Genomic DNA, 25,351 nt, shown 5'->3' with positions numbered 1-25,351 from the left:
ACCTTTCAAGAGGCAGGTGCACCAGCAGCGCAAGCGGAGGCAGCATGACGGCAGATTTACCAGGAGGAAACAAAGAGAAAAGATTTTCAAAGCAAGGAGACAGATCTCCTGGTTCCAGAAGAGAATGCGCAAGAGCACGCAATATATGGAGACAGCAGGACGTCTCCAAAACAGCTTCACACCGAAATAGTTTATATACAATAATACAATAAATATGAACTGCAAATGTCATGCAGATATGTAACTGGTTATGTTTTAACCTGAAGCACCTTGAAACTGTGTTGTAATTTATAATTAATTATTAGCATCATCATCATTATTAATTTTACTGGCTGAGGAGCGGGGAGAGAGATGGTGTAGTAGAGAGGGGAGGCGAACAGATCCAGAGGCCACGAAGCTTCCCGGCTCCACCTGGCACACCTGAGCCAGGTGGAGGAGCAGTTAAGTGGTGGTCTGTGCTCCTCCTTCTTCTCCTCTCCCACCTAATCCTCATCTCCTCCTCTCATCCTCCCTCCTCTGTCCCACTGCGAAACAAGTTGTTCTGTTCTGAAGTTTGGAGTGTGCAAAATTACGCACGGATCTATCCAACCAGCTATGACAGAAGCACACATAACTTTTTTCTCTCAGGTTGGGCCGGACTCCTATGGTCAAATATAGTGTCTGTATATTTTGTATGTTATAGATCATAATTGTTCAATCATTGTTTTTCTGGATCATAACAAACAGGCAGACACACACTACAGCTGCTCCAGCTGTCATGCTGACTCATCCGATAAAGACAATCTTAAGGCTTTATAATTATAATTCTTTTCCTCATTAGTGAGTTCATCTTAAAAGAAGAAAAGTGTTCTGTGATTGTAGAGACGTGTACACTTCAGCCAAGCGTGAGACACACGTGAAAGCTTTTAACTTCAATATTTACTTTTTATTGCTGATAGAAAATATGTTTGAATAACACTTAACTAATCGACACTCAAGTGGGAGGAAGAGAATGATCATAAATGAAGGTGTTTTGTGATTGTGAAGACGTGTGTGTGTTTCGGCCAAGCCCGCCAGGTGCTATCTTGTGCTGAAAAACCACAGACTTTGCGCTTCGACCAGGTTTTGGCTGGTCTAAAGCGCAAGCGCGTTTTACTCCAATGTGCTCAGCACAAGATAGCAAACACGCCGGGCCACGCCTTCATGTTTAGACCTCACACCCACAGCGGCACAGACCCAGTGCAAGCGCGTTTGCTATCTTACCCACATGGCAAAAATGGCACTTGCGCTGGCATAAGATAGCAAAATCACTTGCCCTGGCGGCGCAATGGCTCCACAATCACCAAACACCTTAATTTACATTAGTCTTTATTCTCCACAGGAGTGTCGATTAGTGAAGTGTCCTTTGAACATATCCACCAGCAATAAAGTGTGAATATTGAAGTTAATAGTGCAGGTATGTGTGTGTCTTGCCCTTGGCTGAGGTGCGCACCCTCATCTCCACAATCACCAAACACCTTTCATTTATGTTTAAAAGTCGTGCACTCGCGTGTGTGTCTTTGAAGTTAATCACACTAATAAGTACAACAGTACTTTTATTATAATTATAAAGCCCAATAAATCTCAGCAGACCTGCAAACAGGATCACAGCTGTCTGATAGTCTTTATCAGATGAGTCAGCATGACAGGTGGAGCAGCTGTAGTGTTTATGTCTGCGTGTTTGTTATGATCCAGAAAAACAATGTTTAAACAATTATGATCTATAACATAGAAAATATACAAGACACTATATTTGACCGCACAAGTCCGGCCCAACCTGAGAGAAAATGTTATGTGTGCTTCTATCATAGCTAGTTGGATATATCTGCGTAATTTTGTGCACTTCAAACTAGGAAACTCTCTCTGATTATTTCACAGCGGCTCAGAGGAGCGAGGATGGGAGGAGGAGATGATGATTAGGTGGGAGAGGAGAAGAAGAAGGAGCACAGACAGCCGCGTATCTGTGCCTTCACCTGGCTCAGGTGGGCCAGTGGAACCAGGAAGCTTTGCAGCTAGACTGGATCGGTTCACCTCCCCTCTCTACTGCACCATCTCTCTCCCCCGATCCTCAGCCAGCAAAGTTAATAATGATGATGATTATAACAATTAATTATGAAATATAACATACTTTCAACGTGGTCCAGGTTAAAACATAACCAGTTACATATCTGCATGACATCTGCAGTTCATTTGTTGTAAAGTTTCTTGCAGGCGTTACTGTAAAGTAAACTATTTCGGCATGAAGCTGTTTTGGAGACGTCCTGCTATATCCATATATCGCGTTTTCACTTCTCTTACCAGGAGATCTGTCTCCTCACTTTAAAAATCTTTTCTCTTTGTTTCTTCCTGGTAAATCCGCCGTCATGCTGCCTCCGCTTGCGCTGCTGGCGCACCTGCCTCTCAAAGGTGATGAGAGCTGACTTTCTGATTGGTTTATTGCATGTTCGGCCTAAACTCGCCTGTGAATTAATGAGGGCACTTGGGCACGTCTGATAGGTCTATCCCGCTTTGGGATAGACCTATCAGGGCAAAATATCACTCCCGCCCCTGGCACAAGACAACAAGGTTGGATTTGGACACACCTTGAATAAATTAAATCCATTGCACCTCCCGCCTTCCACTTATGCTTTCGATCAGCACAAGACACGACCCTAAGGCACGAGCTCAAGATAGGGCCCTGTGTTTCTCTGTGTCTCTGTGTGTGTAAGCAAGTGCTGACCTCCAGTGCCAAATGGTGCTGCGTGTCTTCTCCCAATGTTCTCCGTTTCTTTGTGGGTGGCTCCTGAACAGGTCCCCTGTACTCCTCATCCTCAACCAGATTAGGAACAGCTTCCCTGATCCAATACATAAGTTTTATGAATCAGCTGTGAAAACCGATTAGGGATATATTAACCAAACCCAAGGTTGTTATAATTACTAGCAATTATATTTCATCTAAATTTCACATTAATTAATTATTTGAATAAGATGACATATAAGCATTTAAGGCTACACATAATTTTTGCAGAGAATTAACAATTAGGCTAGGCTACATAATAATGCATTTAACATACCTGATAGCCTGCATGCGATTCATGAATGTCTGGGTGATTCCTGCGATGTAGACAGCATCGATGTTCCTCTTCTGGAGCTGATTATACAGCATGTCCACATGTGGCATGATCTTATGGAACAAGGCTAGGAAAAAAACACAAAGCTTCATCTTCCAGCATTCTCACATAGCCTCCAGCCTCTCTCTTCGTAGGGCTATCAAACGCTTCACTGTTCCAGATGGTCTGAAAACACTTCACCAGATCATTCTTGTGCTCATAGACTGGGTTGACTGCACCACTGTTGAAGTTCCAACGTGTTGACGATGCACTTGGAAGTCGGTGCGCCACCATCTCATCTAGCACTGCAGTTCTCTTGCTCGCTTTTGAGAAAAAAGAAGCAAATCCCCCCATGTCAGTAAAAAAGTGAATGATCTGAGGGATGTGGGAAGTTGCCTGCTGCATTACCAGCTTTAACTGATGGGCATGACAGTGAATGTAGTGAGCGTTTGCATAGATGTCCTGTACCTTTCGCTGCACTCCTCCAGTGGCACCCCTCATTACCGCAGCCCTATCGTATGCCTGGGCCATCAACTTTTTTTCTTGTCCCTCGGGAAGGATGCTGTGCAGCTGTTAGAGAAATTGTACATAAGTTATTCTACTCTTTACTATATACTCATCTATTAATGTAGTTAGACTATTGCTCTGCATATTGTGTGTGTATGTGTGCTTACTATGCTTGCAGGAAGAGAGAACAGGTTGTTCTCTCAGCAAACAGCCTTGACACCATCCAGATAAGGAGGAACTGCCTGCGTGCGGCAGTGAGGGTTCCCAGAAGATAGTGTGTGAAAGAAGAAATAGTTACATTGTAAATAATTCGTTGTTGTACAGGAGAATCGGTCTCAACTGGCAGTAAATTACTCCCTTTCCCTTAGCAGTTGAGACCTCGTGTAACTAGGGCGTTCCTAACAAAATAAAAAGCAAGAGAAGCGGAGACTGCCTCAGAGTGAGTTTGGAGGATTGTAACTGAGCAGTCTCCTGTCACTCTCCTTGCAAGTAAAATATACTCAATTCTCTGTGTCTTCTTTGTGTGCAGATTGCTGTTACAAGTGTTGGGGGTTAAACCTGACATTTACATTGGTCCTTCGAGCCGGATTCCAAGATACCTGACGATCCCAGCGCGTAAGTGAGATCCAGGCAAGACTGTGGCCACAGCACTAAGACCCTTTCCGGGACTGGTCCCTCCCTCGCGAGCTGGGATCCAAAGGTTGAAGGAAAGCCGACGGACTCAGAGAATTGTGAGTAGAACTTTTATTCAAAAGGAATGAATGAATGACTGAGAGAAAAGTAAAATAGAAGTAAAGATCCCTGAAGAGAGGGACAAGAGAAAAACCCTGACAATCCTAGGCACTATCAGGTAAAGAATTTCAAACAGTTAAATTCCGTGGGAGGGTAGGCTCCTCTAGTTAAACCGAAAAACAGTTAAATTCCGCGGGAGGAAAAAGTGGACTCCCTTGCTTTAAAGGCAGCAGAATAATTCCACAGGGACGGCGGAGTCCCCTGTCAGCTAGTTAAATCCTACGAAGGAGGGCGGACTCCTCTGTGTTGAAATAAGAAGGACTATCCGGTAAGGTCCTGTCTATGTGTGAAAGACAAAAGTGTGAAAGTGAGTGTGAAAGAAAATACTATTACCACTAGGTAATTGTGTTTTATACCAAATCAACAAGGAACAAATGGTGAGCCTTTGTGGATGCATGTAGGCAAGAAAACTCCACCTGAAAAGGTTGAAGTGAGTTTTACCACAAAAGGTCATTTATCGCCATCTTGTTGAAAGAGAAACTCAGTGTTAGAATACAGTAGGTGTTAAAAACCACTGAGTCCAAATTTAGTTCAAAATGGGAAAGGGACAAAGTAAAGTAAAACAGAAACTCTTAGAGGATCTTACGTGTAAAGACTGGAAAGTCATCCAAAAGGAAGATGCCTCAGCGATAGAACCCCTATGTCACTGGATAAAACGATATGACTTTAATGGAAAATTATCCACAGCAGGCATTAGAGAATTACAACAAAAAATAAGGGATAAATGTAAACAAAAAGACAATAAAATGAGAGAGGAAGGTTATAAACAGACACAGGTCTGGATGAAAATAGCAGGACAGCGAGAGGAAGGTGAAAGGAGGGCAAGACAGGAAAGAGAGGAGAAAAAGAGACAGGAAACAGAAAAGGAACAAAAAGAAAAAGAAAAAGAAATAAAAGAAAAACCTGTAATGTTCCACAAAAAGGAAGACAATGAGTATTCAGGCCCATATAACATACTAAGACAACAACTGGTACAAGCGGTAGAAGCCTCAGCACCAGGACAAAAAGAAGAATTACCCCCACAATACACACCTCAAATGGTAGAAACCCCACAAAGACCACAGACACGCTCGCAGGGAGGGGTAGGGGAATGGTCCAAAACCCTAACATCAGGGACAGGAAGATTACTGTCACCTACTCCAACTCCAAAAATGTCAACGTTGGGAGAACATGATGCGCACATGTTCCCCCTAATAGAATTGCCTAACCCTCGTGCAGGTGAAGGTGACGAGCCAGCCATAATTAGAGTTTATAGAACATGGACGCAAGATGATGTGAGAAAAGCAGTAGAAGGCATTCCAAATCCTAAAGAGGATGTTGAAGAGTGTGTGAGACAAATGGAAAGCCTGAGGAGATCATACCATCTGAATGGTATGGAGGTACAACAAGTTTGGATGTGCCAACTAGGGCCAGACTGGCACCACGTTAAAGGAAACTATTCCCCAACAAATAATGCTGAACCTCCTGTGGTCCACGGCCCTGACACGCCGGCACTATTAGGGCAATTAAACCCGCTCCTAGAGAGAATCAGAACAAGATACAGGAGAAGAGCAAATTATACTGAAATAGGGAGGTGCAAACAAAAACCAGATGAACCATTTGATGAATACAGAGTAAGGATGGAAAAAGTGTTCAGAACACATAGCGGACTAGAATTAGGCGAAGATGATAATGGCCCCTATAGACAGCAGTTAAAGAACGCACTGCACTCAGGCTCCTTACCAGAAATTAGTGGATGGGTAAATCGCCATTACATAGGCATGGGTGGAGGAACACTCGCAGAATACATAACTCATGCCCTTCATGCTGAGAAAGTTATTAAAAGTAAGAAAGGACAACAAAAGACACCAATTTTCTACCAGGAAGAAGAAGAACACATGGTGTTCTACCAATCTGGAGGTAGAGGTAGAGGCCGAGGAAGAGGCCGAGGCAGAGGTAGAGGCAAAGGCTTTGGATCACGTATGAGTAATAACCCTAGAGGCTGCTGGTCCTGTGGGAAAGAAGGCCACATTGCCCAAAACTGCAGACGCAACCCTTCCCCACAGGACCATCAGAAAGCATGACTAGGCCGAGAACAGCAGCTGGAAATGGAGATAGGACAAGATGGAGAGATTTTAAACTTAGAGGATCTGCTTTATGAAGAAAAAATCAGACCAGAAATTACACTGATAGTTCAAGGCACTCCAGTCAAATTTCTTTGCGACACCGGAGCATGTAGAACTACAGTTAGAGAAACATTGCCACATGCAAAACCTAGCTCCAACTACACTGCAGTACGTGCAGCACAAGGTGCCGTTAGAATGGTCCAAGAGACAGAGCCTATTTGGCTCCGAGACCCAGAAGGCAAATCATGCCAGTTGACCATTCTAATGTTACCTGAATGCCCAGTAAACCTGCTAGGAAGGGACGGTCTAGTGGCTTTAGGCTTAGCAATAATGCCAACCCCTGATGGATTAAAAATAATCAGACAGAAACCAGAACAAGTGTATGTAGTACAGGGAATGGGAAAACCTAACTACTACTATACGCTAGATGTCCCAAATAAACCTCCTGTTTCTGCGGGAGCATGTCTCATGGATGAAGGAAAAAAGGCAGTGAGACAGGTACAGGATCAAATGTCACCAGACGAACTACACGTAACCATGTGGTATACTGATAAACCTGATCCTAAGTACAAAGCAAGCCTAGACAGAGTCACTCCTGCCAAAATAACAGTGTCATATCTGTACTCTGATAATTCTGCAAACGTTGCAGCCGCAGCAGTCTTACCAGATGCAGTCAAAGTATGGCATAGATCATACAGTGGACCCCATATTTCACTGTGTAAGAGTAAAAACATTGAATGGAAAGACTTAGGAAGCATGGTGGTGGACAGAGGAGAAAGAGCAAAAGATTGGGTACAAACAGGCGTTGACACATGGTACAGTGATTCCACTGGATTGTCCAGAAAAGCATTGTTCTGGACTGTAACTGTAAATGCAGGCGTGCATTTAGCAAAATCACAAAAATGACAAGTTTTCTTCTCTGAAGAACAGGAAGAGCTACTAAAACAGATTCCTGAAGAACTATGGTCCCAAGGACCCACAGATGTAGGACTAGTAAAAGGAGCACCACCTGTAATAATAAGACCTAAAACTGAACATCGTCCTAGAATAAAACAGTACCCTCTAAAACCAGATGCAATGGAAGGAATAGAGCCAGTAATAGAAGATCTAAAGAAAGCAGGAGTATTAGTAGAATGTGCTGAATCCCCTGTTAATACACCAATATTTCCTGTGAAAAAGGCACCACCATCAACAGGGTGGAGGATGGTTCAAGATTTAATAGCGGTAAATAATGCAGTAATACAAAGATCTCCATGTGTGGCAGATCCACACACGCTATTAAACTCTCTGAACCCAAAAGCTAAGTATTTCACAGTAGTGGACATAAGTAATGCATTCTTTTCAGTACCAGTGCATAAAGACAGTCAATTTTGGTTTGCATTTACATTTAAAGGGAAAAGATACACTTACACCAGGTTGCCACAAGGGTATTGTGAAAGTCCAACAATTTACTCTCAAGTAATTGCATCGAGTTTATCCACCTTCGAGCCTCCAAATAAAAGCCAATTGCTAACCTATGTAGATGACATATTGGTAGCGTCAGAAACTAAAGAAGGATGTGAAACAGACACAATAGCATTATTAAAACATCTAGCTAAAGAAGGTCACAAAGTGAGCAAAAACAAATTGCAATTCTGTCAAGAAAAAGTAAAATACCTAGGACATCAACTAAGTGCAGGAGGAAGAACTATACTAGAGGAAAGAAAAACTGCTATATTACAAGCACCCAAACCACTGACAAAGAAGCAAATGATGTCCTTCTTAGGACTTACAAACTATTGCAGAAGTTGGGTGCCTAATTATGCAGAGTTAACAGCACCATTGCAGTCTCTCATGTACAAAGAAGAACTGAAAATGTCTGATAATCTAAAATGGACGCCCGAAGCAGAAGAGGCGTTATGCAAATTAAAGCAATCTATGGTTAGTAGCTGCACACTGGCTTTGCCTGATTATCAAAAGGAATTTGTACAAATGGTAGACTGCAAAGGACATTTCATGACCTCAGTATTAACACAAATGCATGGAAATAAACTTAAACCCGTAGCTTACTATTCAACTAAAATGGATGTTGTGGCATGTGCAATGCCACATTGTGTAAGAGCAGTTATTGCTGCGTCACTGGCTGTGACCTCGAGTGCAGATATAGTACTGTTTCACCCTCTAGTATTGAAAGTTCCTCATGCTGTGTCAGCTCTGCTTTTACAAACAAAAATGAGTTTCCTGTCACCAGCAAGACATTTGTCATGTATGTCAATACTACTGTCACAACCACATCTAAAAATAGAAAGGTGCACAGTACTTAACCCAGCAACACTGGTTCCCACAGAGGATGAAGGTGAAACTCATGATTGTGAAGCATTAGCAGAGCAGACAGCAAAAAGCAGAACAGATTTAAAAGACACTCCTTTAGAAGAAGGACAAACCCTGTTTGTAGATGGTTCTTCTAAGAAAGATGAAACAGGAAAGACAAGAACAGGCTATGCTGTAGTAACACATGATAAAATCCTAAAAGCAGAGGCACTACCCCAACATTTCTCAGCACAAGCTGCAGAGTTAGTGGCCCTCACTGAAGCATGCAAACTCATGAAAGATAAAATAGCAACAATCTATACAGATAGTCAATACGCATATGCAACAACTCATACGTTTGCACAGCATTGGAAAAATAGAGGCATGATAACATCAACAGGAAAACCAGTAACACATGCAAAGCTGCTAACAGAACTACTACAAGCAGTGCAGCTGCCAAAACAGTTAGCAATATGTAAATGCGCTGCTCACACAACAGGAACTGACCCAGTCTCAAGAGGCAATGCATTTGCAGACAAAACAGCAAAAGAAGCTGCACAAGGAGAAATAAAAGTTCTAAGCCTAACAGAAAGTGCTCTAAATGATAAAATTTTACAAGACATGCAACAACAATCACCTAAACAAGAACAAGAACAATGGAAAAGAAAAGGGGCACACCTAAAAGATGGAATCTATATATGACCAGAAGCTAAACCAATCCTACCAAAAAACCTATACAAATGGGCAGCAATATTGAGCCATGGGAAGACACATGTCTCAACAGGAGGGATGGTGGGATTGATAAGCCAAATATATACTACCTATGGCTTTAATTCCTATTCAAAAAATTTTTGTAGAGCATGTTTGGTGTGTGCAAAACATAATGCTCAGGGTAATCTAAGACCAAAGAGAGGGCAGTTTCCAAAACCAGATTATCCATTCCAACACATACATATGGATTTTATAGAACTTAACAATAGTGAAGGGAAAAAGTTCTGTTTAGTGATAATAGATTCATTCTCAAAATGGATAGAGCTTTTTCCTACAAAGCACCCAGATGCGCTAACAGTAGCTAAAGCTTTATGCCAAGACATAATTCCACGTTATGGGATTCCAGAAAAGATCTACAGTGATAATGGTTCACATTTTGTAAATCAAATAATAACTAAAATAGGTCAAGCATTTCATATAGACCTAAAACATCACTGTGCCTATCACCCACAAAGTGCAGGGTTGGTAGAAAGAATGAATGGAACCATAAAAAACAGACTTAGGAAGTGTATGGAAGAAACTAAAAGACCATGGACTAAATGCCTAGAATTAGTAAAACTGTATATCAACATTACCAGCACAAATGGTTTGACACCATATGAAGTCATATTTGGCAGACCTTACAGATTACCATTCTTTAAGAACATATGGGAAACTGATGATGAAAGTACCTTAGCTGATTATATGAGAAGAATGCTACAACAACAACAAAAACAACTGACAAATCAGACTAATGACGATGATACAACCTCTGTGTCTCCACAGGAAAGCCTGTTAGTTGAACCAGGAGATTGGGTCCTGATAAAAAGCATAAAGAAGAAACACTGGCATTCACCTAAGTGGGAAGGGCCCTATCAGGTATTGCTAACTACAGGCACAGCAATAAAGATTGCAGAGAGAAGCACATGGGTTCATTTGACACACTGTAAGAAAGTAATTGAACACGAGTAAAATAAGTATCTCTATCTTAGCATACGCTGTAGCCGTCCTCATTTGCGTCACAATCATAGCACTGTGGTATCTGCTGTAGCACCGTAACTCTTTAACAAACCTCCAGAGGAAGCCCGGCTACAAAGGGGGCTGCAATTTCAGTTTGCGGTCGTCTCAAACCCGGTGAAGATTGTCCACAACTCTGAGGGTATTAGGAGGAGTTTCAGGCCTACAGGCGGAATGCTCACTCCGGCGCATAAGAAAATGGTGGCGGTAGGTGGACTGATAGGAGCAATAATAGCAATAATGTTGTTGTTGTGGGAAAATAACCTTCGCGTACAGAAAAGAGCAGGAACTTATGAGCCCAGCAGCTCAGAAATCCAGAACGAATATATTAAAAATCCCTGCAATACTACTGACAAAGATCAAAGTAAGACAAATGAACTGTACTTCTGCTACCAAAGCAACAGCACTAAGGCTGTGTTCACCTTCGACCACACGTTAAAAGTGGGAGGCTATGGTGTCAGCGACTGGAAGGGGTACGATTGGTATTTAGACTATAAAGGAATGAAACCAGTTCAACATTGGGACAGACGTTATCCAGCAGGATTTGGTTGGATGAATGTTTTTTCCACCACTGGATCATGGGACAAGTCATCCTACGGGTTTTCAGATACCGCTAAACAATGGGGAAAACAGGTCTCTCTAACCAAGGTCAATAACGCAATGCTGATAAACGTAAATACTACTGGAGAACCTTTCAAGACGCCCACTGGGTTTGGTGAACAAAAAGCTCCACAGTGTCACGAGTTAGGCCTGTGTGTCTGGAGACCACATGATAAAGACCCCTGTGTTGTGTTTTTATTGTGTCCTAATATTACGATGACAAATGTTTCTACCCCTAAACAAGACCAGACCCAACCAGACATTACGCCAGGACCAAAATCAGTTTCTCCTATCAAACCTAAGATCTACATAAAGCCTGACACAGATGACTGGTTTAAAATTAGCACAGGAATTTCTAAAATAGATAACAACTGGCTCTTAATGGCAGAACAAGCAGCTCAAGCAGCAAAAACAGATTGTGTAGTATGTATGGGAGCAAGACCAGTCTTACAAGTTGTATCCTCAGCTTTAGAATCAAAATGTTTGCTGGATGTAATGAACAACACCACACCTACGACAAATTGCTCATCCTGGGATAAAGTTTATCCTTTAGCCGCAGAAGAAAAGAAGAAACCTATATTCTCTAACAAAGTAGCTACAGGAAACTTTTCCTGCATAAACAGTATTGGGATTCCAAGAGGTGTTCCTGATGAATACAAATTAGCAGATCAAGTAGCAGCTGGTTTTGAATCAATCCTATGTTGGTGGTGCACTACAAACAAAAATGTAGACAGAATCAACTACATCCACTATAACGTGCAGAGACTGGGCAACAACACTGAAAAAGGTTTCTCAGCCATCCACGAGCAGTTGTCAGCTACCTCCCTTATGGCTTTCCAAAACAGAATTGCTGTTGACATGCTGTTAGCAGAGAAAGGAGGAGTCTGCGCCATATTTGGTGATCAGTGCTGTACATTTATCCCTAACAATACAGCAGCCGACGGGAGTCTCACCAAGGCCTTAGAAGGACTCAGGTCCCTTAACAGCAAAATGAAAGACCACTCTGGAGTTGACACATCAATGTGGGATGGGTTTGGAGATATGTTTGGTAGATATAAGCAACTGGTGTTGTCTATCCTCATGTCCATCGCTGTATTTACAGCTATCCTCACCTTATGTGGATGTTGTTGTATTCCCTGCATTAGGGCATTATGCACCAGAATGATTACCACTGCAATCCAGCCAGTTAAGACAGAAGTATCAGAAATGTATGCACTTCTTACCCCAAATGGTGAAGCTCAGAAAGATAGTGATGATGATGATGATGATGATGCTTCCTTACATTTTTCAGATTTGTTTCCTGATCCAGGTGACTATGGTGAACCAGACGATGATGACACTGACCTCTGAGTGTAACACTGGTACTATAACATGACTCTATAACTGAAAATCTGAGAAGAAGAAGTTATTAGACGATAATGAGATATAGTGCAAAGTGAATAAACAGGAGGGAAATGTTAGAGAAATTGTACATAAGTTATTCTACTCTTTACTATATACTCATCTATTAATGTAGTTAGACTATTGCTCTGCATATTGTGTGTGTATGTGTGCTTACTATGCTTGCAGGAAGAGAGAACAGGTTGTTCTCTCAGCAAACAGCCTTGACACCATCCAGATAAGGAGGAACTGCCTGTGTGCGGCAGTGAGGGTTCCCAGAAGATAGTGTGTGAAAGAAGAAATAGTTACATTGTAAATAATTCGTTGTTGTACAGGAGAATCGGTCTCAACTGGCAGTAAATTACTCCCTTTCCCTTAGCAGTTGAGACCTCGTGTAACTAGGGCGTTCCTAACAAAATAAAAAGCAAGAGAAGCGGAGACTGCCTCAGAGTGAGTTTGGAGGATTGTAACTGAGCAGTCTCCTGTCACTCTCCTTGCAAGTAAAATATACTCAATTCTCTGTGTCTTCTTTGTGTGCAGATTGCTGTTACAAGTGTTGGGGGTTAAACCTGACAGCAGCCTCTCCAATAAGGCACTGGCTATTGAATCCGCACAGCTGTTGGGTAGCTTGATGATTTCATAGAACCGCTCCTGTATATTGTTGCGTCCATCAGTGTACCTTAGTACCAGGACTAGCTGACAGTGTGTGGAAATGTCAGTAGTTTCATCAGCCTGGATTGCTAAAAACTCAGCTGTCTTTACTTCATCTATGATCTGTTCTCTCAGAACTGCCAGCATACAGTCCAGGAGCTTGTTCTGAACTGTCTTCGAGGTGCCTTTAAATACGGTCGCATTTTCAAGGTGCTCCCTCAAGTCCCAATCAATGGATGCCATTAAGTTGACTAAACCTCTGAATATCCCGGTGTTGTCTTAGGAATCCCTTTCATCATGTCCCCGCATTGCTAATTCAAAAGCACCACAAAATTTTACATTTATTTTGGATAATGGTTTTGGTTTTGGTTTTTATCTACCTCTTCATTGTGCCTTCTTACAGCAATGCGGTCCCCATCATCTAGCTGCGTTGCTATGCTAATCTTTCCGAGCACAGCTAGCTTTATGCAGTTTTCCATGTGAATTTTGGACCTCTCATGCTTCTTGATCCGTTCAGAGAGGTGCTTTAAGTCAGTTAGTCCAGTCTTTGTCCAAGTTGAATCACATTTGTCACTTCTGAAGAGGATACAGGGGAAACAGTAAAGTGCACTGGCTGCTCCACAACCTGCCAGCCACGTCTTACGGTTCAACCAGCTCAGACAAAAACTCTGTTTGTACAATTTATCTTTCTCCTTGGTTTGTTGGGAAATGTTCATTTCAGGTTTGTCGGGTCCCAGCTCCTTAACAAGAAGTTTTTCCTCCGTCGTCCGTCTTGCAAAAGGGTACATTAATAATTTCACCGAATTTGGTGGAAGCTGTGCTTGAACTCCAGTTGTCACTGCCATCGCCATCGCCATCATCTCTCTTCCTCGTCACCATAGTTTTTTTTCTCCCGCTGTAGGACAGAGTCTGGGAGTCGCACTACAAAAAAAACCTATCACTGGCTCCTCACGTAGCTTTAGCAATCATAAACCTTCACACATTTTACGTAGCAGTTGGGGCTACATTTCCAGCGCCCCACCGGCATTAAATTTGGTGACATTGATAGGCCAATTATTAATAATTTTTCCCTAGCAACCATAACCGGATTGGCTACTTAGCTGCAGGTCAGGGGCACTTTGCCGAGCGCCCCGTGAAAGAATGATACACTGTAGGTCAGTCTAATCAGAGGCATGCAACTAATTGTGATCACACCAAAATCTAATTAAAGGCCCTGTCAACCATAATATCCACTCAAAAAAAAAAAAAAAAAGTGGCTGTTGACGGTATTACACTAGTCTTCATCACTTGATTAAAGGCACGTGTAATCATTCCCACAAAACAAAACAAAAAATCAGGTATGAAATTCAAAACAAAGTTTGAGCTCATTAAATCTGTCACCAGGAAGTGCATGATTACTCAAGCTCAGTGTGAAAAAGACACATTTGAAACATTTGGATGAAGATGGTCACAAAGCTAGCTCGTCAAAACTGCAGTTTGTCCAACAACAAGTGACATTTTTGGGTCATGTGATGACATGTGAGGGCAAATCCCTCTCCCAAAAAAGAGTAAAAGCATTTTAAAACATTTTCAAACTCAATCATAAAGAAACACTTTATGCCTTTTGTGTTCCTGTTGCAGGCCCTTCATTCCCACTGGTGTTTTCACTGGTGTCCTCAAGGCCCCCCTGAGTGCAATCGCACCTGGGTGAGGCCTAGAAGCACATAGTAAAGTGACATGGACTGCTGATGCAGGGTAAACATTTGTTGACTTAAAACTTGTCCTTCGGAAGACTCTGACGACTCCAACTCTTGGGTTACCAGATCCAAACCGACCTTTTGCTCAGACTGTAGACAAAGAGTGTTGAGTGCTACTCCAGGACCACAGAGACAGACAGAGACCTGTAGCCTACTTTTCAGCTAAACTACAGGAATTCCTACTTTTAAAGGTGACTGTAAACTAATTCTGCTCTCGTATGTCTCCGCCAGTCCCACCAATCTTACGTTGTTTCTTTTGCAATGATTCTCCAGGATTTGCACACGGTCCCATAGCATATCCACCTTTTTCCCCATGGTACCGGTGTTTGTCACAAGGCCCTCAGTCGTGTCCTCCAGCTGGGAGATTCGCTCCTCCGCCTCCTCCACTCGTACCTGTAGCCCGCTGACAGAGTTTTTCAGCTCGGTGGTGGTTTTTTTGATGGTCACTACATCAGCAGCTACTTCCGTCAGTTTAGTACTCAGTTTGGTTATTTCAGCAAAGATTTTTTCCATACTTATTTTCTGTTCTGCAGCTTCGTCGGGAGACTTGTCCTCATTAGCAGCTAGCTTGTTCCGAGTAGCTATGTGGCCCATATCCTTAAAATATTTCGACGTTGTCGCCATTTCTCACCGCCAAAAATGTAGTCAAAGTACTAAGAACTTTTCTGGGATAAAGTCTATCAATATTTAGCTCAAGGTAGGCAGATAAATATGGATTAAACAATTAAATTAGTTGCGAGTGGTCTGATCCCTCCTACAGTGCTGCCATCCTGCTCAGCGTACCCACGTGACTCCTCATTTTCATTTAGTTCTAGGGATAACCTAATCAGCATTTCTGTAAATGTGCCAGTGTTAGACAGACAGTTAGCTGGCTAAATTTCAACTGCAGGTGAGAAGTTTTGAAACCTATGAAGTGTATTTTTTGGCCACTTGGGCTGTGTTGATTATATATATGACAGCCACCTCAAACTAGAGCTGTAACATGTAATTGGTTAATAGATAATTAATCAACTATCAAATTAATCACCAATAATTCTGATAATTGATTAATCACTTTCAGTAATTTTTTAAAGAAAAAAAGTCTCAATAGTCTGTTTTTAGTGTGAATATATTCAAATGTGAATATTTTCTGTTTTTTTTAGTCCTCTGTGACAGTAAACTGAATATATCTAGTTTGTGGACAAAAGAAGACATTTGAGGACGTCATCTTGGGCTTCAAGAAACGCTGATCAAGTGATTTTCACACTTTTTTTTTACATTTTATAGTCCAACCAACTGATTGATTAATCAAGACATTAATTCTGAAATAATAAATTATGAAATATTAAAAATAATTGTTAGTAGCAGCACCACCCCAAACAAATCAAATAAATGTCATTAGTCCAGTAGTGGCACACTTAAAAGTTATCTTACCTTCTCTGCAATCAAGAGCACTAAACAGTAGAATGAAAACAGATGTATCGGACTTGTGTATACAGCATTTTTATGACAATCAACCATAATCAAAATTCTTTGCTCACCTTAGTTTCCATTGTTTTCACTGGATGGGATTAGTGCATTGTCTTTCTGAGCCACAGCCAGATCTTGGGGTGAATCACTGGGACTCTGGTTCACTACCAGCCTATAAGGATCTGTCACTGCAGAAGGTGATGTGGTGATCAACCTCACCAGATTGTTGATGCATCCCAAAAAGACTGACCAACACTTTTAAATTCACTTAGAGCTGCAAATTAGAGCTGCAAACCACGGCTGCAGAGTCAAGAATGACTCAACGACACAATTTTAGAATTCAAGATCTAAACAAGATTAGTGGATTCTGAAAAGGAATAGTGAACTTTAGTGGCTCACTCAGTTACAGCATGGTCTGCGACATGAATATGTTGTTGTCCATGTTGACAACTGTTTAGCTCATCTTGTTCAGATTGCTAATGTAGTCTACAGGCTTTCAGTACACATTGTATTTGAACTTGTTTATGTAATAAATTTGCATTGAACCATTGCAAAAAAGATATGTAGTGTTCATAACCTGTTATGTGACAATTTTAAAGATCTTGTTTTTAAAGGTACACTTGTAGTTTTGGGAAAGAATTTTGAATCAAAAAAGAATATTCACGGATACATACATGACTGACTGAATTAATAAATAATTACAGAATAAACAAATTGTCCTCAAAGAGCATAATTTTCATATTGTTTCTTTTCTTTGCAGGGACCCAACTTTCTGGCTTCAGACAGTGTTTTAGGGACCTCATTTCCCTCTTAGGATCCCTTATTTATTCAGTTATGAAAATATATCAATATTTGTGTTTGTATTATTACTTTTCTGAGTTTGAATTTCTTTTCCAAAACTGCATAATGTGCCTTTATAGTTGCTAGGTTTACACTAAATGGTCAGAAGTATGCCACACAGTACCTTCATAACTGTTAAAAGGATGGTTCCTGTTATTCGAAGTGTGTTTGTATAGGGTACTTATCCATAGTCAGTGTATTGCCCACAGTAGATGTTAGTTGCATGCTTCTGGTTTGGAGAAGCAGCAGGAGTACCGATGTAGATGAGCTAAACAGTATACTGCTTTAGACAGGGTTAGCAGCAAAATATTTTAACCACTTGAAAGTGTTCTTCCCAACAAAAAAGTATTTAACTTTATGCAATATTTCAAATATTTTCACTGCTTTACCTTCCTGTCAGCCAGCCTTTCCAACAGGATCTCACCTTTATACAAGCCAAATATCATATCTCCAAAGCCACTCGAGTCTTAGCAGAAGCACTACTTACTTAATACATGGTTGGTTTGGAGAGCGCGATATTTGGCTTATATAACAGCAGTATACCATGAGAAAAGGCTGCCTGGTTGAAAGGTGAAGCTGAGAAAATATTCAAAATATAATGTACATTTAAACTGATACAAATTTTTGTAAGTGGTTAAAATATGTTATATGTTGTTGCTGACCCTTTCCTCAACAGTGCATTGCTACGCTTCTGTGCTGGTACGCGTCTTTACTTCTACAAAATTGGAGGCGTGTCAACATCCATTGACTGCAGGTAAGTCAGTGTCTCATACAACCTAGGTTCTGTATAAACACCTGAAAAATGATAGAAATTAGTTTTAATACAAATATGAAATATTGCAGTTAAAGATATAGTTTTTGCACACTTTCCTGATATTGTTAGTTACATGACGTTGATAGATACTTTATTTTAAACCAGATTTCCAGAGGCTTTGAGTTGCTACACGGTTTACAGATGGCCAAATGTGTTTGGGGTGTTTTGGGGTGTTTTGGGGTCTGCAATTATAATGTTCTTTTAGGATAAAAAAAGAAATAAAAAATTACTGAAACTGACTGCCTCACTTTTTTGAGTACATTTCTCAGCACTCTTCCTTTATACGTAAATAATATTGTATGACACAGAAAAACATCTTCTTTTTTAAGTTTTAAGTTAGTGTTTTTGAGTTACGGACAGTTAAGAGGGCTTACTGAACATGAAAGGATGGGTTTTCATTAGGCCTGTCACAGTACGTAACAGCCAATGAAATACAAGTAATTTTTCCAACAACCAATGAAAGCACAGATGTGTTTTTTTGACAGCCAATCAGAATATAGGGAGATTTTACAACAGCCAATCACAATACAGGGGGATTTTCCAGCAACCAATCAGAATAAAGAGGTATTTCTCAACAGCCAATCACATTACAGTGGGATTTTCCAACAGCCAATCACAATAAAGGGGGATTTTCCAGCAACCAATCAGAATAAAGAGGTATTTCTCAACAGCCAATCACATTACAGTGGGATTTTATAACAGCCAATCACAATACAGGGGGATTTTCCAGCAACCAATCAGAATAAAGAGGTATTTCTCAACAGCCAATCACATTACAGTGGGATTTTCCAACAGCCACTTACAATACAGGGGGATTTTACTAGACTTGCACCGATTAATCGGCAATGCTCGGAATCGGGCCGGTTTTCACGTGACTGGCCTTGACCGGTGACCGGCCGGTCAGCGTCACAAACCCGGTTCTGTGCCCGTCATTGTTACACACATGTTCTGCACGATGGTCACGTCATGCGTGCAGCAGACAAACTGACCGTGACGTCAACACAGCGCTGATAACAGCTACACACTCTGACACGTCTGCTTGAAGATGGTGTCAGCGACAGATTCCAAGAACAGGATAAAGAGAAGACAGACAGTCTACAACGAGACAGAGCAGCTGACAATGTCGCAAAACAGCCGTAAACTCTCTCGCACTTCAGGCTAATGCTAGCAAGCTAGCAGCAGACTGCTGTTCACAGAGGGACAGTTAAAATCTCACCTCCTGTTCTGGCTGAAGAATAAACAACCTGTGTTGATGTGTCTCCTCAAACATTTTCTCATCCAGACTCGTTTAACTTTTGTGTTTGTTTTTCTCACAGCAAAGTTTTACTTCAAACTGTTGCACCACATTAGTCTCCGGTTTGTTTACATCCGCTTCCACAAAAGATCGCGTGAAATCGCGTACCACGAAATCCCGCGAGATGATCTCGCGAGATCACATTCACCCAATTCAGAATCTTAATATAAAATTATAATAAGGCCTGGTTGTAATCTGGATGATTTTGGAGAAAGTATTAAATGAATATTTAATAGTCAGTGTCTTATTATGAACATATTTACAAGAAAAGTTGCAAAAATGTTTGTGAATGCTGTCAATCACAGTTCTTAGAAAGACTGAAAATCGGAACCGGCCAAAATCGGAATCGGTAGGTCAGACCCCTCAAATATCGGAAATCGGAATCGGCTAAGAAAGTTGAAATCGGTGCAAGTCTAGATTTTACAACATCCAATCACAGCACAGATGTTTTTCATGACAGCCAGTCACAATACGGAGTCATTTTCAAACAACCAATCAGAATGCAGGGTTGTTTTGCAACGGCCAATCAGAATATAGGGATACTTTACAACAGCAAGTCACAATACAGGGGGATTTTCCAGCAACCAATCAGAATAAAGAGGTAATTCTCAACAGCCAATCACATTACAGTGGGATTTTCCAACAGCCAATCAGAATACAGGGGGATTTTCCAATAGCCAATCAGAATACAGGGGGATTTTACAACAGCCAATCAGAATAAAGGGGGGGTTTACAACAGCCAATCACAATGCAGGGGGATTTTCCAACAGCCAATCACAGCACAGATGTTTTTCATGACAGCCAGTCAAAATACAGAGTCATTTTCAAACAACCAATCAGAATGCAGGGTTGTTTTGCAACGGCCAATCAGAATATAGGGAGATTTTACAACAGCCAATCACAATACAGGGGGATTTTCCAGCAACCAATCAGAATAAAGAGGTATTTCTCAACAGCCAATCACATTACAGTGGGATTTTCCAACAGCCAATCAGAATATAGGGAGATTTTACAACAGCCAATCACAAAACAGGGTGATTTTCAAACAGCCAATCAGAATACAGGGGAATTTTACAACAGCCAATCACAATGCAGTGGGATTTTACAACAGCCAATCACAGCAAAGGGTGATTTTCCAACAGCCAATCAGAATGCAGGGGGATTTTACAACATCCAATCACAGCACAGATGTTTTTCATGACAGCCAGTGACAATATGGGGTCATTTTCAAACAACCAATCAGAATGCAGGGGTTTTTTGCAACAGCCAATCAGAATATAGGGGCATTTTACAACAGCCAGTTACAATACAGGGGGATTTTCCAATAGCCAATTAGAATACAGGGGGATTTTCCAGCAACCAATCAGAATAAAGAGGTACTTCTCAACAGCTAATCACATTAAAGTGGGATTTTCCAACAGCCAATTACAATACAGGGGGATTTTCAAACAGCCAATCACAATGCAGGGGGATTTTACAACAATCAATTACAGTGCAGTGGGATTTTCCAACAGCCAATCACAATGCAGGGGGATTTTACAACAACCAATCACATTACAGTGGGATTTTCAAACAGCCAATCAGAATGCAGGGGGATTTTGCAACAGCCAATCAGAATACAGAGGGACTTTCAAACAGCCAATCAGAATACAGGGGGATTTTCCAGTAACCAATCAGAATAAAGAGGTATTTCTCAACAGCCAATCACATTACAGAGTGATTTTACAACAGCCAATCAGAATACAGGGGGGTTTTCTAATAGCCAATCAGAATACAGGAGGATTTTACAACAGCCAATCACAAAACAGGGTGGTTTTCAAACAGCCAATCAGAATACAGGGGAATTTTACAACAGCCAATCACAATGCAGTGGGATTTTCCAACAGCCAATCACAGCACAGGAGGATTTTCCAACAGCCAATCACAATGCAGGGGAATTTTACAACAGCCAATCACAATACAGGGGGATTTTAAAACAGCCAATCACAGCACAGATGTTTTTCATGACAGCCAATCACAATACAGGGTTATTTTCAAACAACCAATCAGAATATAGGGGGATTTTCTAGCAACCAATCAGAATAAAGAGGTATTTCTCAACAGCCAATCACATTACAGTGGGATTTTAGAACAGCCAATCACAATACAAGGGGAATTTCCAGTAACCAATCAGAATAAAGAGGTACTTCTCAACAGCCAATCACATTACAGTGGGATTTTACAACAGCCAATCACAATACAGGGGGAATTTCCAGTAACCAATCAGAATAAAGAGGTACTTCTCAACAGTCAATCACATTACAGTGGGATTTTACAACAGCCAATCACAATACAGGGGGATTTTCCAGCAACCAATCAGAATGAAGAGGTATTTCTCAACAGCCAATCACATTACAGTGGGATTTTACAACACCCAATCACAATACAGGGTGATTTTACGATAGCCAATCACAGCACAGATGTTTTTCACGACAGCCAATCACAATACGGGGTCATTTTCAAACAACCAATCAGAATGCAGGGGTTTTTGCAACAGCCAATCACAATACAGGGGATTTTCCAGCAACCAATCAGAATGAAGAGGTACTCCTCAACAGCCAAAAACATTACAGGGGGATTTTACAACAGCCAATCACAATACAGGGTGATTTTACGATAGCCAATCACAGCACAGATGTTTTTCACGACAGCCAATCACAATACGGGGTCATTTTCAAACAACCAATCAGAATGCAGGGGTTTTTGCAACAGCCAATCACAATACAGGGGATTTTCCAGCAACCAATCAGAATGAAGAGGTACTCCTCAACAGCCAAAAACATTACAGGGGGATTTTACAACAGCCAATCACAATACAGGGTGATTTTACAATAGCCAATCACAGCACGGATGTTTTTCATGACATCCAATCACAATACAAGGTCATTTTCAAACAGCCAATCTGAATAAAGGGGGATTTTGCAACAGCTAATCACAGCACAGATGTTCTTCATGACAGCCAATCACAACAGAGGGGTATTTTCAAACAAACACTCACAACACAGGGAGATTTTACAATATATACAATTTTACAATATATGATTATCAAAGTTCATAGACTGTTTAATGTGTATGTTATTTAGGAGGTGTGTCAAAAAGTAACAGGACTTAGTGTGCTGTGTGAGCTATGAGTCGGGTAGGGATTAGCGGGTTGTGTCAGTTTGTGACAGATTTTTCCTCAGCCGGACCAGAAACTTCAGGTTGGTCCATTGCTCAGTGCCCATCACTTGACGGCCTGAAATTAAAGAAAAAAGGTCATATATTTGTATACAATATAATTGATATGAGTATGCAGTTATCAGTATGACTATTTCTATTATTGTATATGATGGGATATTAGAATGTCAGTATCAATATATAAAAATGCACAGTAACAAAAATCAAGTAGGGCAAGAACATCCTCTGAATTAAAATTGAAATCAAATATAAAAAATAATTCAGAGGATTATCTTCTGCCTCCTCAAACCTAATGTACCCCAGTGTGGGGGCTGGATTTGTTTTTAGAGTGGCAGTGTGAAAATATTTTCAATGTATGGCAAACAGGTTCTGGTAAGGATGGAATGTAAGGTTTTTGCCACAGGTATCCTAAATTAACAGCATTGGGAAATACCCAAATCATTTTTTTATGTTTCTGTAATGGTTAATACACCAGTATGTAGAGGGAATTTAACCGAAATATTTCTAATCCTAAAATGTAATTATTATTGTTATCCATGAATTTTCAAATTTACTGTTTACAAAAAAACCCCAGAAAACATAGTAAAGCACATTATTATTTCTTGATTAAGATGTCAAATTATAGTTTTTTACTTGCATTCCTGAACAGAAAAAAATGTTTTAGTGGTTGAATGCTATGCTTGATTAATTTCTGACTTCTCAGAAAAGCCCAGTGAGCCAGCTCAAATTTGGGTACAAAAAGGTGAATTCAGTTTGAAATTCCTCATTCCTGTTCACAATGGTAAAACATCGAGAGTGCAGTGAAAATCAAAGAGTACACATTAAAACACTTCATGATGCTGGATGATCTCTGAGACAAATAGGGAAAGACATGGACTCAATTGCTTATGTGCTCAAAAAGTTACATTCAGTCACCCAAAAATGTATCTGTTTCACAAATGAATCACCATAGTTCACGTTCATGTAATTTATGTTTGGAGCAGACAAATCCACATTATCCTGTTTATTTATTTATTTATTTTTTTTGGTTTGATTTTTGCTGTTACAAATACCCATTTTTGGTAAACTGAAGAATAACGACACAAAAACAAAAAACACAACAAAAAATTAGAAGATAGTTGTGTCCTCAACTTATTTCCACGATCCAATACAAAAGTATCAGAACTGATCAATATTAGTATGCTCATAATAATATAATTGATTTCAATGCATTGCTGTTTCTTATTAAATTCTCTCACTCCTTTTTTTTCTTTTTCTCACAAGATAATCAAAATTAATTAGTACAGAGGAATTCTCTACTCTTCTACGCATGCTTTTTGGAGTCTTACTTCACACAATATAATTATTACCCAGTAATGATTTTTCCATACACTATTGTGGATTTAGTAAACACTGAGTCTTACTTTGCACAATACGACAATTAACCAGTGATAATTTTTCCCATACAGTATTGTGGTCTTAACTCTTTTAAGTTGGACTCGTCAGTGCACCTCCAGGTTTCTACTAAACCTTGGTTAAAAACTGTCGGGACTCTTTCCCATCTCAACTCTTATATCTTGACATCTTTCGTAACCTGGTTTTTCCCCGTTTTTTATTTTTCTAAAAATCAATTAAATAAATTTTCAGATTCTCACCAATCAGAATTGTTGAATCGCAGCGCTGAGTGAGTCTGGTCTTGGGTCTAAGGCCCTCCTTCTCACCCGTCTTTGTGGGGAGGTTGAGGTTGAAGGGAATATCTCCTCAGGGTGTGCACTACCACCGTCGACCCTGAGTCCAGAAACCCTCACACAGGCGATCCCACTTCTGACACCAAATTGTAAATTGAAAATCTGAAAATTAAGACCATGACCCCATGACCAAGATTGTCTTTCTGGTGTTTTAATCGAGCTTTGCAAAGGATCAGTACACAGTCACACACAAAGTGAAAAAGGAACTGATAATGATTCAAGAATGTAAATCTGTTTTACAGGGTTAGGAGATGAAGGAGGTTGGGTCAGGATGGACCTGAAGTGCTTATTGGGAGAGTCGGGATGTGATTGTGTTATCAGAAGTTGTTCTTCCAAAGAGAGAACAACTGTGTGTTCAAGGACCAGTAACCAGTTAGTGCCTGACAGAACATCAGAAATAACTAAGAGGAACAACAGTGACCAGTTTGGTGAATCATTTTCCCACCACAGTGATTACACAGCGTTGACTAATTTCTCTATCATCCCTGGACACATCAAGACCATAAATACTGGGCAACAGGTCCCACTTGTTACAACACAGACATTCTTCCTCTGTGGGCATAGAGTCACAGCATTCACAGGAGCACAACCAGTCTTCACAGATTCACAGACATGCAGCAGCTGCTTCACCCTCGTCTGCCCGTCGCCCCTCTCTCTCTATCCTCATCCGCTCTTTCTTTGTAGGAACTCAAACTCCTCATCCGTATACTCGGGCTCAAATAAGTACTGGCAGCCACTGAAATTAAAGGTCTCATCTACATTCTCCAAATCAGGTAAATATTTAGCCATGACACTTCAATCGGCCTAGTAAACTCTCACCTGTACTATGGGACAACCAACTGACTTTTACAAGTCATGGCTCCTCTGTTTTTTTCTGGTAACAAGCAAAGATCCCGTGAGATTTTGTTACACACAGCCCGGAGCAAGTGAAGGGTAAGACAGACGCTTCGCATGCTGTTGACAGAGATAAAACTGGCGATCTGAGCAGGTCTGTGGTGAAAAAAAGCACTTTCAATGCAACGGGGCGCATTTGTCCAATGTATACTGTTGTACTTATTTTGCAGCTGCCAGCTGCAT

At 40.8% G+C, this 25,351-nt stretch overlaps 1 protein-coding gene and 1 long non-coding RNA gene across 4 annotated transcripts; both read left to right on the top strand.

Annotated features, from left to right (window-relative positions):
- Positions 1-3,673: 3,673 nt before the first annotated feature.
- Positions 3,674-13,057, top strand: LOC146330976 (uncharacterized). Of its 3 annotated transcripts, XR_014769015.1 has the most exons (3): positions 3,674-4,674; positions 10,337-10,429; positions 12,459-13,057. It is a non-coding gene; the product is annotated as an uncharacterized LOC146330976 (long non-coding RNA). The 3 variants fall into 3 exon arrangements; XR_014769016.1 differs by lacking the exon at positions 10,337-10,429; XR_014769014.1 differs by having other exon boundaries at positions 10,337-13,057.
- Positions 4,673-13,057, top strand: LOC146330975 (uncharacterized). Its single transcript, XM_084711488.1, has one exon. It carries the CDS (start codon positions 4,943-4,945, stop codon positions 6,467-6,469), a length of 1,527 nt encoding a protein of 508 aa, XP_084567614.1. The 5' UTR covers positions 4,673-4,942; the 3' UTR covers positions 6,470-13,057.
- Positions 13,058-25,351: the final 12,294 nt, after the last annotated feature.

This window comes from Lutjanus erythropterus, chromosome 3, assembly GCF_056507025.1.
Source record: "Lutjanus erythropterus isolate fLutEry1 chromosome 3, fLutEry1.hap2, whole genome shotgun sequence".
In the NCBI taxonomy this organism is placed as follows: Eukaryota; Metazoa; Chordata; class Actinopteri; order Lutjaniformes; family Lutjanidae; genus Lutjanus; species Lutjanus erythropterus.
This window is presented reverse-complemented; position numbering and strand designations above follow the sequence as displayed.

What these genes read in the sequence shown, in the direction of transcription:
- LOC146330975 (XM_084711488.1), top strand. Translation starts at nt 4,943, where the DNA reads ATGGGAAAGGGACAAAGTAAAGTAAAACAGAAACTCTTAGAGGATCTT.